At 33.1% G+C, this 15,916-nt stretch overlaps 3 protein-coding genes and 1 non-coding gene across 4 annotated transcripts; 1 reads left to right on the forward strand and 3 right to left on the reverse strand.

Annotated features, from left to right (window-relative positions):
* Positions 1–88: 88 nt before the first annotated feature.
* On the reverse strand, positions 89–1,937 carry LOC149483882 (uncharacterized). The gene is made up of 5 exons (XM_089702033.1): positions 1,609–1,937; positions 1,487–1,535; positions 957–1,446; positions 689–854; positions 89–409 (listed from the first exon to the last, which is right to left on the reverse strand). Exons 1-5 carry the CDS (start codon positions 1,688–1,690, stop codon positions 177–179), a joined length of 1,020 nt encoding a protein of 339 aa, XP_089558159.1. The 5' UTR covers positions 1,691–1,937; the 3' UTR covers positions 89–176.
* Positions 1,938–2,136: 199 nt separating this feature from the next.
* Positions 2,137–12,157, reverse strand: Su(z)12 (Polycomb protein Su(z)12). Its single transcript, XM_089701378.1, has 9 exons — positions 12,002–12,157; positions 11,865–11,911; positions 11,502–11,789; positions 10,994–11,204; positions 10,289–10,521; positions 9,565–9,781; positions 8,841–9,046; positions 5,132–5,406; positions 2,137–4,702 (listed from the first exon to the last, which is right to left on the reverse strand). The coding sequence occupies exons 1-9, from the start codon at positions 12,099–12,101 to the stop codon at positions 4,012–4,014; spliced, it is 2,268 nt and encodes a 755-aa protein (XP_089557504.1). The 5' UTR covers positions 12,102–12,157; the 3' UTR covers positions 2,137–4,011.
* TRNAD-GUC (transfer RNA aspartic acid (anticodon GUC)) lies at positions 6,193–6,264 on the reverse strand. Its single transcript has one exon. It is a non-coding gene; the product is annotated as a tRNA-Asp (tRNA).
* Positions 12,158–12,817: 660 nt separating the features above from the next.
* LOC149483885 (uncharacterized) lies at positions 12,818–15,842 on the forward strand. Its single transcript, XM_089701379.1, has 5 exons — positions 12,818–13,274; positions 13,518–13,765; positions 14,511–14,643; positions 15,233–15,362; positions 15,595–15,842. The coding sequence occupies exons 1-5, from the start codon at positions 12,915–12,917 to the stop codon at positions 15,678–15,680; spliced, it is 957 nt and encodes a 318-aa protein (XP_089557505.1). The 5' UTR covers positions 12,818–12,914; the 3' UTR covers positions 15,681–15,842.
* Positions 15,843–15,916: the final 74 nt, after the last annotated feature.

The raw sequence follows: 15,916 nt of genomic DNA on the forward strand, positions 1-15,916 counted from the left end.
TTGAGAATAACATGAATGAAAAGGCTGGTACTTGGTAAAAAAAAACTTTATTTCAATTTAGAATACATAATTTACAGTTTGCGGATAAGTTAATGTAGAATAAATAAACGTAGACAAAACGCGACGTTATTAATACAATAGTACAAAATAAAATTAAACGTGTAACATTTGGGACACTATTTTTGCGTGGGCCATAGTTCATTATACTTCGTTAGATACGTTTTTCTAAGTTCAGAGTTTCGCGCTTGCTGGTCTTTTTCCTTGCTCAATGTTTCGATGCTCTGTCCAATGCAGAGGTCGCCTGTGAAGTGAATGATCACGACTTGTGTGTTAAAAGACACGTTTTTGTCTGGGCCTTGCTTCGTATAATTTGGTCCACACTCCATTTGGTAGGCCAGCATGTCGTCAGCTGTAATAATAAAATTGTAGGCTGAGATCGTGATAGCTAACTTTAAACTAGTACTATTAGGAATAGAGATAAAAGTAAAGGAGGAGGATATAAAAGTAAAGGAGAAGCTTGATAAGAAAGAAGATACTTAATCTAATGCACATACATCATACTGCATGAATAATTATTCTAAAGTAAAGAGACACTTCACGGTTGATATGGATAGATAGGAATTTGGAACAGCATATTATATTTAGAATATTAAATATTAATCTATAAAAAGATGTAAAAATATATTACTATAATCATCTGTATCTTGTGCTGTAGAGTCGCCGGTGCATTCGGGACCACATCTACCATCTTTCAGGATGCCGCGCATAGTTGTTAGTTTACTGATTGCTTTTTCACCGCTTTTCGTATTTTGCTCATTCTTATGTTTGTCAATGTTGCGTAGGAATTTCTTCATCTGAAATTTTACATAGATTACATGTGGGAATACATCTTCTACCTAACATAAGTTTCAAAATGTGAGTAATAGGTATACCTATCTATAATAAACAGAACTAACCGTCTTAGATATTTTTTTAGGAGGATCTTGATAAGAGATTTTAGGTTCTCCAGGATTACTGCCTATAACATACATAGTGCTTTTCGGAATATTGTAATCTGAGTATACTGAAGATTGCGCCTCCAACTCTTTTTCTCGCCCTGACATAGTTGACGATTTACTATTTGTAGGGACATAAGGAGACTTGCCAGTACTTTCAGATTGGGATTTTTGTATTGCTCCTCTGTTTTTATTTTTCTTCCTAGGCACAGGTGCATCTTCATCGTTAGACAGGCTTTCTTCGGAGGTAGAGGGAAATACCTCATTCAAACTTAGCACTTCGACGTTACAATCTTCTACATTTGCTGGATTATCAATGTCTGCCACTTGACAGAGGTGGTCTGTTGAATGAATGCTTATAAATGACTTTTGGCCCGCGCATAGTGCTTCGTCTTCACCTGAGCTTGAGGATTTCTTTGATACTGTAACTGCAAGTTCATTGTATTCAGTACTGTACTAAAATTAAGTTTGGTTTAGTACTTAATGTGTACATACCCGCATAAGTACGGCTTTCTGATGAATTACAAGCTATTGATTCATCTAAAAATATATAAAATTCGTATTAATTTGTGTATAGGCATTGTGTATGTGGAAACGGCGTATTTCAACCTACCTCCACCTTCTACGCTATCATTAATCGGAGTGTCTATTCTACACTTATCAGTTAATTTATTAGCATTCTTCGAATGTGACATTTTTAAACAGTAAATTTCAGTTTGTAAATTTGTCAAATGGCTTTCATTTTTTACTTTAATTCTGTCACTTGACAATTCTAATTTTAACTTTTTATTAGCCACGGTTGTAAGTTTTTATGAAAATATTTCCTTCTATGCTATGAAGTAGGGGTAGTACTACACTGAGGTTCCCGTTTGTTTGAGACTGTCGTGTAGCGCATAGTACAAAACATTACTTGCAAACGCAAACATAGTTTCAGAAGGCGAATTTATTTAGGTATTTTCTAACCCAGCATTTGGTTTGTTCGTCACTTTGGACTAATTTGAAACACGGTAATTAGACTATCCAAGTAGACATAAAAATCTGGAAGCCTGGAAGAGATCGCTTATCTGTTCTTTATGTACCTATCTCTATTTATTTTGTGCGTGCAATAAATAATTAAGATAATAAATAAATAAAAACAAGATTTGTTCAAAATAATCATTTAATATTTCATTTATAAGTACAAATCATTATCGAACATTACTTATAATGGAACAATACAAAAAATAACAAAATTGATGGAAAAATAATCATTACTTAGGATACATATCCTATGTTCGCGTCGTGTGGGTAAAAGTGTAAAGTGTTATTATTAATCCTTATGCTAATATCAGAATCTTTGAGAATTGTAAGGCAATGAATATTGCAGTCTTGTCGTATTCTGGTTATGACTCGGGGACTACTTTCTGGATATTCTAAGCTAAAAATAGACTATGATTCTAAAAAATCTTATACAACGAATCATGATAAACTGCAGTAGATTTAATATTATTGCGCGAGGTCGAATCACATCTCGATAATACTAAGTAATGTTACTTATTTTCTTGAACATTCGGTTAAAACATTGATTTAGTACACTTTATATTGTCGTCATCGTCTATTTTCAACAATTTTCATAAATTACGCATCTATTCCAATTTCACAAATAATTTCTCCTTTTCACTTTGAATTCATTGATATAGTATTAACCTAATGACTTCAAGATTTCAAAACCAGCTTGTAACTTTTCCTTAATAAACCACGTTGCCTAAAATAAGACAAATTCAACTTTATTCTCAAAGGAATACGATCTAATTTACGATTTATTCACTCTCACATACTATATCAATGCATATTGCAAACAGCAAACATTTACTTAATTAGTTATAAGGGTAAAATGCTGAATACGTTTTAGTTTCATAATTCGAGCATTGTTTTCTATTTACCACAACAGATGCGTAGCTATAGCTAAGTATAATAGAAGTGCATATATAAATGTTTAGATAACTATATGATTATAGGCAAGATTAACTTGTATAATTTCAATATAATACTACAATTATTTACAATATTTTCATGCAAAAATATTCTAGATTCTTGAACACAGAACTTCATTTTAACAAGGATTTTTATTATTTTCCTTTAATTTCGGCGGGAAATTGAAATATAATAAATTCCCCTTAAACATATAAAATTGGTTTATCAATATCCCATTTGATGGATTTAGAATTTTATTGTATTCAGTACATGATAATGCAATTGTATTTTTTTTTTAATTTCTACCCAGTATCTCTTCTACACTTTAGGAAAGCAATCCTTCAAGCTATTTACGCTTCAGAGCGTTCCTGCATATTGCATATACGCATAAAAACATGATTTATAAGCGCATTTGGATAATTTTTATTTGCCTCTTGACTAATACGTTGGTAGACCCATAGCTACGCAACTGCATCACATTCAATTCACCTAAACACTGACATACATTACAATATTAAAACTTATTACGATCGCACAAAATTATCTACTCCATTTTCCTATGAATTTCATCTAAATTCAAACATTTCTTCGACTAAATCTATTTCTGTAAAATTGACTTTAATTGAAAACTAAATATTTAATGCAAGTCTTCGATCAGTCTATTGAATGGATCTGTAATTGTATTTCACTTGAGCGGAACACTGTTATTGATTTTATAAAATCCAACTGTACTCTAGTAACAATTGTAACAACAGCCATACTTTCGCCTACGAAGTGAAATAAAAATACAATGTTATTGCTTCAAAGTATCAATTAATATAATGAGCGAGAGATCCACGATCGAGAGAAGATAGAACGTACTATAATTTAGCAAACTTAACTATTGCCATCCATTTAATGGACTACTTAAATATAACACAATCGGGCAATAAAAAAGCATCTATAATTTTGACGTAATCGATGAATTTTTTAATCACAAACAGATCACTGGAAATAAATTATCGCGTGAAGTTGCACTAAAGCCTCAAAAGGGCCAGTCCTTTGATCAAAGGCTGAGTTTTCGCTATACGGAGCTTTTTCTCTCCGATATAGAGGACCGTTTCCTGCTCTGTATGCTTCCGGAGGACATTTTCCGTTTGCTCTCTCCATTGGGAGCCGGACTTGCCGACTTGAAATTAGAAGAAGTACTAGCCATTCTATTGGCATTTTGCAGGTTCGAAGTTTTCCTTCGCACTGACGGTGAAGCGTCTACATTTAACTTGGCAGTGCTAGTTTGCGGTTTCTGTTCTATGATAACTGGTTGTTGGAACTTTCCCACCGCGTTCCAATGTTCCCGCTGCGCTTTCAACGACTCCCTCATCTTTTCTTTGGCTTCCGCGTTATCGGCGAGCATTTGGTTAAGCATCTGAACCGTCTGATACAACGCCACCGAGCTTATCAGACCGAAATCGTGCAACGAACTCATGTGGAGTATGAAATTTCTATAGAGGTTCTTTTCTAGGAGTTCCTTTCCCTTCATTTGTAGGAACATTTGGCAGGCGAGCGGTATTTGGCAGTCGCCTACATAATTGTACTTCATGACATGCAAGTTCCACATTTTCATGAGTTCTTTCTCGCCTTCGTTAACGTCCGTGAACTCGTCTATCATCATCATGGTTTTTTGTTGGAGCCATAGCGGGTCTGTTTCGTTTTCCGAGTCTATGTCTAACTCGTTAGGGTACACCGGCAGGCATGTTATCGTGTGATGATATAGACTGTAATTAAAAAACATGTCATTGAAGTTGTAAAGGTAAATTCAATTTATTGTAAATTGTAAATATTAGAAAGATTCAAAATTTATATTATTATTTTTAACATTTTTCCGTATGGAGGATTTTTATTTAAAAATAGAAATTAAATCTCTATTCACCACAAAACAGCCATCTCCAAATACACGAGTCATCGTAGAAAACGTGCGTCTACTAGCTTACCGCCCGCGGCTTCGCCCGCTTTGTCTAAAACCTAATAAATTATATACTAAAACCTTAATCTTGAATCACTCTATCTATTAAAAAAAGCCGCAAGAAAATCCGTTGCGTAGTTCTAAAGATTTAAGCATACAAAGGGGCATAGGGACAGAGAAAGCGACTTTGTTTTATACTATGTAGTGATAGTGATTTAACTACCTATACAAAAAAACTTACCGATTATGCCCCGTAATATACGGTCTTTGCGCATCCAGTATATCATTATCATCGAGCTCCAAGAACTCAGCCAAGCTATGTCTAGTTTGACGTCTTCTGGCCCTAGGCCTCCAAATAAGCAGGTGTGTAAGTGAGGCCCTACGTGTGGGGCCCGCGCGGGGCCCACTGGCTGAGGAACGGCCCTGGGACGCTATGAGATCGTGGGGGGAACCCGTATAGGAACCGTCGTAGAGCTCGTTTATAGATACGTCTATACGCGCGCCGCCAGGGATCGGCTGTAGATTAAAAAAATGTTTGCGTGTACTAGAGTACACACGTAAGAAGTGAAACTTCTTTATGACCTTAAAAATGTCACGAGTATGGCGTAACGCAAAAATGTCACGCGTACGGCGTAACGCAAAAATGTTACACTAAATTTTTGTCCAACCCCGATAAAGAAGTTTCACTTCAAAAATTAAAATTACAAACATGTATTGATGTTAGGAATATAACAGATTATTTGGTGCGGTTACAGAATTGTAATAAGATAAAAAAAAATGTGTACGCTTACTAGTGTACACACTTAAGAAGTGAAACTTCTTTATGACCTTATTTTTCAAAAAATAATTTACTATATTCAACTTTACAGAAATACGTCGAATCACGCGTGGTAGGGATAAGAAAAAGACGGCGCGTAACGGAAAAATGTCACGCGTAACGAAAAAATGTTACACTAAATTTTTTTCCAACCCCGATAAAGAAGTTTCACTTCAATAATTGCAATAAGACATGCCTGAATTTCACATAACATTGACAACAAGCTTTAATGCGTCTATAATAATTACAATAATAAATTTTATTTAGAAATCAATTCTGCACTGCAATTTATATAAAATTTATTAAAAATACGAGGCACTTTAATAAATAGCCCATAAATAAAAATTTATATTAATGATCAAAAAATGTATAGCTACTTGTTACAAGAAAAAAAATCACTTCAAAAATTTCCAAATAAAGTGTTATAAAATAAATAAATTCGTTATAAATTTAAAATAACAGGAAATAAAAAGAAAAAAAGAGTTCTCTCCGGCGGGGAATCGAACCCCGGTCTCCCGCGTGACAGGCGGGGATACTGACCACTATACTACCGAAGACTGTGATTGATGTTGCGAACTTTTTTTTTTTTTTTTTTTTTAAATCTCCTCTAAACCTGCCATCTGCCTTATTAAGCATTAAGCTGGTGGTTAAAAGTTTTAATGTTGGCATGCATGGCAAACGCCCAGTGGCGTCTCCATATAATATTTTCTATGATCATGGTGAGTCTGATTCTACGGTTGAAGGAGGTCTTGTGGAGCTCTCCGTTTTATGCGCTTAAAAGTGCGAGTGGGCTCCATCATGTTCCAGACAAGTATGTTGGGGTGATTTTTTATACGGCTTTTATATGTCTTAAGTTTCTTGAGAATTTCCTCTTTAACAGTTGGAATAAACAAGTCACGGTGAAGATGATAATTGCTAATGAACCACGGAGCTCGAGATATGATACGAAGTATTTTTGACTGGAAACGTTGTATAATTTCCAGATTAGAGTGAGCTGCAGTACCCCAAAGTTCAACTCCGTATGACCAAATTGGTTTGAGGATAGACTTGTACAAAAGAAGTTTGTTGTTCAGTGAAAGGCCAGAGTTACGCGCCAAGAGCCAGTACAATTTGCGAAACTGTACACTAAGAGCTTTCCTTTTTGTGAATATATGTTTCTTCCATGTAAGACGTCTGTCCAAGTATATACCCAAGTAACGCACATCTTCTGACTGGGGAATTGTTATTCCGTTAAGTTGAACGGGTGGACAAGTATCGCGTCTGAGGGTAAATGTCACTTGCACCGACTTCGTTTCGTTGGCTTTTATTCTCCAGTCTTTCAGCCACACTGAGACATCATTTAAGCTTTGCTGTAACATTTTCGAGGCAGATACAGGATCCTCATGCATTGCGATGAGAGCAGTATCGTCAGCAAATGTCCCAACGAGAACATCTTCTTTGGTCGGTAAGTCATAAGTGTATATTAGATATAATACAGGACCCATTACGCTGCCCTGCGGAACACCAGCCTTAATTTCGTAGAGATTTGTTCTGTCGTCTCCATGCTTAACATAGAAGTGTTATGTGTTATGTGTATGTTGCGAACTTAGATTACAAAATAAAAGACAGATGGAGCGTTGCCGAACTAAACCGAATAATTTATCGTCATTTCCATAAAGCTATGTGTGCTGTCATTTCGCCGTTGCACTGTACGTACACGGTGCTTCTGTGTGCGTGTTATGTTACCAGATAATGAAAAATTTCCCAAGTTTTTGCCCGACTACGGAAGAAAGAGGGTTATGTTTTTCGAGTGTAGGTATGTATGTATAATATTTCTTTGACACGCCCTGCAGTATAAACTGTTGGATCGATTTTGAGTTGTGACTTGTGAGGTGTCATTGCAATCATCTGAATTATGAAGGTAGCTGTGGTGGTAGTGACGTAGGCTACATAAATTATTAGCAGTCATGTTTTAATTTTTATTTTAATATAAATTCGGGTTTTTGATATTATTTTATAATATTGTAAAAATTATTTTATCACCTATCTAGTATCTACTAAAGTTATACATGGACAAAATAATTTTATTCAATTTTTATTAAATAAATTACATTAAATTTATTAAATAAATTATATTAAAAAAGTTTTTATTTTTCATTTAAAACATATGAATGCGAATAGCGGTAGTTTTTAGTCGAGAATGGGGGACATTTTATTTTCATCATATCCATCATGTGTTCACATGAATTAAATCGCAAGCGAAAACGACGCTTTTTATAAAAGTAACAAAAAAATGTATAATGCTTTTTAAAATAATCTAATAATGACCATGAACTTTTATTGCACTATACAAATAATCACATTCACGATCGAAAAATCCAACAGCACTACCCCGAATATCTTTTAACCATTTTACCCCTAAAAATGGCAAATTCATTTTCAAAATACTGGCAGCATACGTTGAAGTTTTGAATTCCTTCGTATTTGTAAAATTATTATTTGTATACAAAATTAAATAAGCCAAATAATCTACAGAAAATCTGTAAAACGATGTTTTATCTTTTTGTTTGTTTTCGGGAACAAGTTTTACAGCGTTTTAATATCACAAGACAGCATTTTTTTACTAAAATATCAAACCCCTTTTGACGTATTGCATGACACTAGAATCGCTATAGCACTAGCGGAGGAACGTATTCGTTTTTGATTTCGTATTTTCTTTGACAAGGGCGATGAATGATTGACATGCTCCATCTGTATTTTATTTTGTAATCTAAGGTTGCGAAATAGTCGGTCATAAGAATCGAACTAAGATAAAATTACGATAAATAAAAATGTAACAGAAACGGCAACATAACATGAGTCATGATTATAAAGCATATATTTTCCCTGTGACAAAATTTATTTTCATATGCGTAATCACATGGCATGATATGAAAAAGGATAAAAAACCATTTCTTTTTATCTTTATTTACTGTAAATATTATTCTGTTTGGATATTAATTATTTAAGATTAAATAAAAAAATTACCAATTTCGCAAGGATTGCACAACAAATTAAGCTTTTAAAACTACATAATAATACTTTTAAACTATCAAAGTACTGCAAATTTTTTTTTTCATGAAAACACATATTAACCAAAAACAGCACTACTCACAAAGTATGTAAAGTTGAATCTCGAATGGCACAGTTTCAGGTGTTTCAACAGCGAGTACAGAGTCCCACAATCCAATGAACACCAGGGGCAATGTAAATCATCGCACGCCTCTGTCTGTTGTCTTGAGTTATTGTTGTATAGGAACTGGTAGATAATCTGTTGTCTCTTGCTTTCGCCTTCACTTGTTTCCGATTTTATTTTATCATCTAGGTAATATAAATGGATTTTTTTAGCAGAGTATATACATTAGAAGATGCAATTAAACAAATATATGTATGTGTGGAATGACAATATTTTGATCTGTATTCCAAGGATATTAAGTTTAATTAACAGTATCAATATCTTTAAAATTTATTTTACAGGTGATAATTCTTTGAAACCATTTTGCATTACATTATTGGAAAGAATTGTATGGATTATGATTTTTATCAGGCACTAGCGGTCCGCCCCGGCTTCGCCCGTGGTACATGTTTACGTTTTCTCTACATAAGAACCATCCTCGTACTTCAAGGAATACAATAAAAAAGGAATTATCGAAATCGGTTCAGCCTTTCTCGAGTTATGCGCTTACCAACTCATTTTGCGATTCATTTTTATATATAAGAAGATTAGATTAGTTAACAAGTATTTTATAGCCAAGATATAGATGCCACAGTTATTTGCAAAATACACAAAGGGTGAAACTATTTTAGCAATAAAGAAAATATTATTATGTTAATCTTACTTGTCTTATTATCACTAGCACCACATTTACTTGTTGATATTCTATCTTTGCTTGTATTGGATTCCTTCTTAATTCCATTAGTCTCATTGGCTTGGTACAATTTTGGTCTATTCACTAGTCCGTTTGTGGGTTCTTGACTCCAACTCAGCTTGAGTTTTAATAGCGGTCTGACTTTGAATATGTCAAACGGATTTGTTTCCGAGTGCAATTCATTTTCCTGTAACAAATGTGCTAAATTATTTATCTGTATATGTATATGAGAATTATATTGTATACAGTTATTTTTAAACATTTTCAAGAAATAAAATTAGTGTAATAATAAATATCTTTATTTGCTCAAATGTTCTCAAAGGTTTACAAGTTATTACTATATGGAAAGTACAGCACATTCGCCAGTTACACTGGCATGCAAATATAGTTTCACAGTGTGCAAATTCCATTGAACATTCCTATTACTGTATAAGCTTTAGATTTAACTTTTAAACTTTGATATTATAATTTTTTATATATTCAACGAAAAATAATCTTCTAATATTTTTTTATAACACACACAAAATTTTTAAATAATATTTCTAATATAAATTAGATGCAACCATTTTTTATTACCAACTAAACTGAGTGTTTAAAACTATTGTACTAGTTGAAATGACTTGCCAATTTTCCATTTTTACTACCAAAACCTTGCTTACTCCAAACTCATGCTTTATTTATAAATACTACTTACATTAGGTATAGTTTCCCATTGGGCCATTAAAGCCTTATGCGGTGATCTAGCTATAGTCGCACTCCTGCCTCCTGGTGTTGCATCATGTAAGACCAAATCATATTCCCCATTCGTCAGAAGGCATCTATTATGTTTGTCATAGACAATCAATTCACTTCCATAGAGCTTGCTCCATTTATTATCTGTGGGACTTGAGTTTATGTCAGAGGACTTTATGCGCTTTGTGAGTGGTTCTGGAAACATAATTTATGTGTTAAAATATTAAATGTATACTATGGGAATTTGATAAGTTATAAACACCCTGTATAAAATATCTTGTTATAAATGCAGGTGCAGTTTCTGATCTCCAACTGGTCATCATGACAAAAAGAAATGAAATAGCCTGAGTCTTTGTTTTTAGTCAAATTTTCATAGCATTTTGTTCAAAAGATGTTTGATATCCTTCTATTGGGTGTGTATGTGCTAAGTGGGCTTTTAATGAATAATCTCTTTGAAGTTCTATAACATTTCTTCACCAAATATTTCCAGGAGAGTTACAGCTTTAATGAACTCACACATTATTGGGTTAACAATCAAGAATTCAACATAATTATATTAAAAAAGATATGAGAATTTTGTTGGCCTAATTAATGTGTGTTATAGTTACATTTTATGAGAATATAATTGCATATGTTATAAAGAATAGTATAAAACAAGTATACTTACCATCACTATCCCCATTGGTTATTTCTGTGGTATTAGCTGTCCCATTAGTGTTACTTGTTGACTTAGTTATTGTTACTCTTAGCATGAGCATGTATGACTTGACATTTGGACCCTGGGAAGGACTGAATGTATCGCTCGCTATGCTCACTGCAGATGCCATCGCTGGAGGCTCTGATGATGAAGGATTTAGAGGCACAGAACAACTGCCAACCTTGAATTGGAATATTTAAAAAAAATATTGGTTTACTTGATGCAAAAGGAGGCAAGAATGTTGGGCATAGAATGTATAAAGGATTTTATGTGTCCACTTCAAAAACAAATTGAAAATTATGTATTTGAAGGTTAATATAAAAACAATGTAATCATTCATTCCAAAGTATTATGGAAAATTTAAGCATTTATCAGTGAGAACCTATTTCATGTCAGATGTCACAGAAATAGTGGCTTCATTTTCATTAAATACAAATACAATTTGCAATAATTCTATAGTAATGTATGTTCTACTTACTGAAACTTCAACAATGGCTGATGAGCTTTCTTTTCTTTTCTTATGGCAGATCTTTAATAATAAAGTTTCTACTTTCACTTGGTAATCTCTTGAATCATCTAAGCTCTTGTCATAAAATCCTAGGAAAGTTAATGTCATGTAACCCCCAAGGCTGTTTGGTTGTAAGTCAGTACTTTTCTTCTGTGTAATTTTTTCTAACAACGAATCTACTTTAAAACCTACACGACTTTTATTACTCCGAGACATCCTTCTTTTCATATACGATAGCGTTCTATTTAGAAATATTGGCTGTAAAAATAAATCAATGCTTCATAAACAAGGCCAATTTAATTATAAAAACTTCACTGAGGATAAAATACATACCGATAACATGTTACGAGTTCGTAAAAACCTATAAATTTGTGTTGGCTCTGAAATTTAAAATAGTTTTGTTAACTTCTGTTGTGTGCAAATTAAGGCTAAGCATAGCTCAATGAAAAAGCTCATTAAACAGCACTTACTTTCGAATGCTTGCAAAAATAGCTCATGGTCCGCTTGTAGGTGATCTATTTTGGTATTTTTGTTTGTTTCGTTGTCTTTGTCGCGCTTTTTGGGAGGCATTTTGTTCTTTAGCTAGTTATCACAAATTGGAACCGCCAAGTTCAACAGTTCGTTGACTTCAGTTGACAGCGTCAGGTCAAGCGACGCTAGTGTCGTAAACCATGCGTATTTTTTTAAATTTTATCGATAAAATAGCTTAGATAAATTAATAGCGAACAGAAATACCGATTTTTTTGAGAAAATAAACTAGATTATGAATATATGTATAAGAAACAGATTGAAACATTTGTTGAGGAAAAATTAAATGTACGAGGAGATAAATAAAATAAAGCATTGAGATACATATAATATAAAAATAAGATATATATAAAAAAAGACGTGTGGCACTCGGGGACTGCCGCGGTAAAGCTATTGCATAGCATGCCTTCAAGCCACACCTCCGTGCCCGTCGGAGTGGGGAGCGTGAGGTTTTTTCGTTACGGAATTTCTCGATTCGGTCCCCGCGCTCAAGGCCCGCGGTAGAAGCTATGCAATAGCTTAATATAAGATTTTAAATAAAGTAGTTGTTATATTTAAATAATAATAATTCTGAATTTGATTTAAAATATGCCTTGTGCTCGTTAAATTTATCAAAATTTCAATGCACTATTAAACAAGTTACCGATTTTATTATTCATAATATGTATTAAATATTTAATTCGAAGCATCACTAACTGTCATCGCTCTAGCCTTTGGCCTTTGCTATTTTTGTCAAAACTCAAAACTTTGTGACTTTGTGTTGTGTGTTTTTGAAGCATTGAAGTAGAAATTGTTTATTTCAGTCTCAATTATTATATAAATTATGACATAAATATCATTAAATATGAAAAGAAAATGCAAACAACTGATAAGGAGTACGATAATTTTCAGTACAAACTCGCAAACATTCAACAAAATGCTATAAGAAATGGCCTGAAGTTCAGTGTTATTGAAAACTATGAATTAATTTTTAAGGATACGGAAGAGCTATTAAAAAAGCGATACAATACTAAAGTTATTGTATCGGCGGTTTTTGCACTTTTGGTCTCGATTGTTTTCAGTATATTTACAGTAGATACGTTTGTAAGTGCTCGATGCTTGTTACCAAGCAATTATCTAGTGTGGGAAGCAACTCGTCCTTTGGCTAACTGTAGCTATTGTATTAATGTAACAAAACCTATTATATTACACAATGTAACAAGAAGCAAATTTGATGTAAGTTGATACTACCAAAGTTTATCTAGTTACTGCTTAAATTGTGTTATTTATGTAGAAGATTGTACATTTGTTAATCCTCGTTTATAGACCCAATATTTAGCTTTCGTATCATCAAAAAATCTGTGTATATGTACATTACTTTAAAAGAGCAGCTGAACAATACTATCACTTGACTTCTGATTTTATTGTTTGCTATAGTTTTATTTTTTCTTCTCAAATAATTTAATCAATTTTCTCCAGAAATATGCATATTCATCAAAACCTATGATAGTTAAGAATGCAATTGGCCATTGGAGGGCAGTTAAAGAATTCAGTTATGATATGTTTAGAAAACTATATGAAGACACAGTTGGCAGCTATGAAAGTTTGGATGAGGGTTGCCAATTTTTAAACTTTAAAAGTGACCTCTTTACATTGAAGGAAGTCTTCTCAATGCCAAAGGAAAGAGTTAACAATGAACCTGGACAGAAGCCTTGGTATGTGGGATGGTAAGTGTTAATATGGTTTTATTTTGTATGAACAAATTTGGTAATAATCCACAAGGAAATTTGATTGGTGTGTAAGGAATTATCTATACTAATATTATAAAGCTGAAGAGTTTGTTTGAACATGCTAATCTCGAGAACTACTGGTCCGATTTGAAATTTTTTTTCGGTGTTAGATAGCCCAATTATCGAAGAAGGCTAATAGGCTATATATCATCTTTCTAAGACCAACAGGAGCAGAGCACTGCAGGTAAAACCACTGAGCACAGCTAGTATTTAATAAGAAATAATGTTCTGGCTTGAATGAACAGAATATTTGTGATTTTTGGATTACTAGAATATATAGACTATACGGCTATTCATAAAGACTTATTTAAATAAAATATTCAAGCAAATGTTTCTTGCTTATAATCAACTAGCTTTCCGCCCGCCACTTCACCCGCATTTTCAAAGATAAACCCGCATAGTTCCCGTTTCCGTGGGATTTCCGGGATAAAACCTATCCTATGTGTTAATCCAAGTTACTCTCTATATGTGTGCTAAAATTCATTGTAATCGGTTCAGTAGTTTTTGCGTGAAAGAGTAACAAACTTCCATACATCCATACAAACTTTCACATTTGTAATATCAGTAGGATAGGATAGTAGGAAGTAGGATAGGATAGGCTATTCATAAAGATTAATTAAAATAAAACATTCAAGCAAATGTTTCTTGTTTATAATCAATGATGTTGTCTCTATATTTTTAGGGGCAACTGTCACCAAGGAATACTTCGTAAACTAAGACAATATTACAGTGTACCCAACTTCTTGCCTAGTGATGCAGAATATCCAGCTACAGAGCACATTTTTATGGGCTATGAAATAGGAGCTGTTATGCATGTATGTATAAGTTCATTAAACTATTGTTACACTATAAAACTCAAAAGTGACTGATATAGTGATCTATCAACGCACAGCCCAAACCACTGGACGTATCGGGCTGAAATTTGGCATGCAGGTAGATGTTAGGACGTAGGCATCCGCTAAGAAAGGATTTCCCGAAATTCTTGCGGGAACGGGGATGCACGTACTAAGTCACGGGCAGAAGCTAGTAGTTTGATAAAATTTATCATACATAATATACTGACATAATATATTATAATAAAAGTACTCTGTGACATAGACACTTATTATCAGTAGTATATTATGAAATGTAATATTTTGTAGTTTTCTTCTCTTGTTTGTTAGACCTTGATTTAAATAACATGTTAGATCTGCATTCTTATTATCTTCAATTACAATTATAATATTGCTTTCAATAAATGATAAGCTTCTTCAATTACATTCTTCAATATGCACTTTTTACCGGATTTAATGACGAAGACACCAACTAACTTGAATTCACATAACTCCAAAATAAGTGTTAGAGTGTATTTAGTATTTGTCTTTTAGTTTTTAAACTTTATTTTTATTATTTATTCTGTTATAGCTGGATTACATAGAAAGGTTAATGTGGCAAGGTCAAGTCAAGGGTATTAAGATGTGGGCGGTTGCACCAGTGCCTGAGTGTGAGAATGTTTGCCATAAGTTCAAGTTTTATGTGGAGCCTTTGGATATTGGTAACTATTGCTTTTTATACTGATTTATATAACTTTTGTTATATTGAAAATGTTTAGTCTTGACAATCTTATAGGCTGTATTAAATTTCTGCCAAATAAAGAAACTGGCCTAGTATATCACAATTCACAAGACCTTGCCGTCTTGTCAACTGAGTTTTAACTGACGCCTATATGCATGATTTTAAAATGTTGCCGTCTAAAATGTATGCTAATTCTTTAATTTCCCTTACAGTGTTGTTGGATACTCGTATTTGGTACCATGAAACCAGTATTCCTAAAGGACAGTTCTCCATAACAGTGCAATCAGAATATGGCTGAAAAAACATTTTTACAGCTTTTTATTTTTATACAAAATCAGTATTATTTAGACATATCTTGATGCCAAAAACACAACTTTATTTACAAATAATTTAATTTTACAAGTTTTACATATATTTTTATCATTGTGCCATTTAATTATTAAAGTATACTTTTTATATTATATTTTTATATGTGACTATTTATTGACTGTATGTCTGACTATTTATTGATGTATAAATATAATGTATTCATGA

Source organism: Colias philodice, chromosome 12 (genome assembly GCF_061535455.1).
Source record: "Colias philodice isolate Cphi_HAF_F1 chromosome 12, ilColPhil1 Martin Lab GWU primary, whole genome shotgun sequence".
Taxonomy (NCBI): Eukaryota; Metazoa; Arthropoda; class Insecta; order Lepidoptera; family Pieridae; genus Colias; species Colias philodice.

Excerpts from the sequence above, each read along its gene's own strand:
- LOC149483885 (XM_089701379.1), top strand. The coding sequence starts at position 12,915 with ATGCAAACAACTGATAAGGAGTACGATAATTTTCAGTACAAACTCGCA. Across the intron at positions 13,275-13,517 it reads TAACAAGAAGCAAATTTGAT|AAATATGCATATTCATCAAA; the intron begins GTAAGTTGATAC and ends AATTTTCTCCAG. Across the intron at positions 14,644-15,232 it reads AAATAGGAGCTGTTATGCAT|CTGGATTACATAGAAAGGTT; the intron begins GTATGTATAAGT and ends ATTCTGTTATAG.
- LOC149483882 (XM_089702033.1), bottom strand. The coding sequence starts at position 1,690 with ATGTCACATTCGAAGAATGCTAATAAATTAACTGATAAGTGTAGAATA. Across the intron at positions 855-956 it reads CTAAAAAAATATCTAAGACG|ATGAAGAAATTCCTACGCAA; the intron begins GTTAGTTCTGTT and ends GTAAAATTTCAG. Across the intron at positions 410-688 it reads ACAAGATACAGATGATTATA|CTGACGACATGCTGGCCTAC; the intron begins GTAATATATTTT and ends TTATTATTACAG.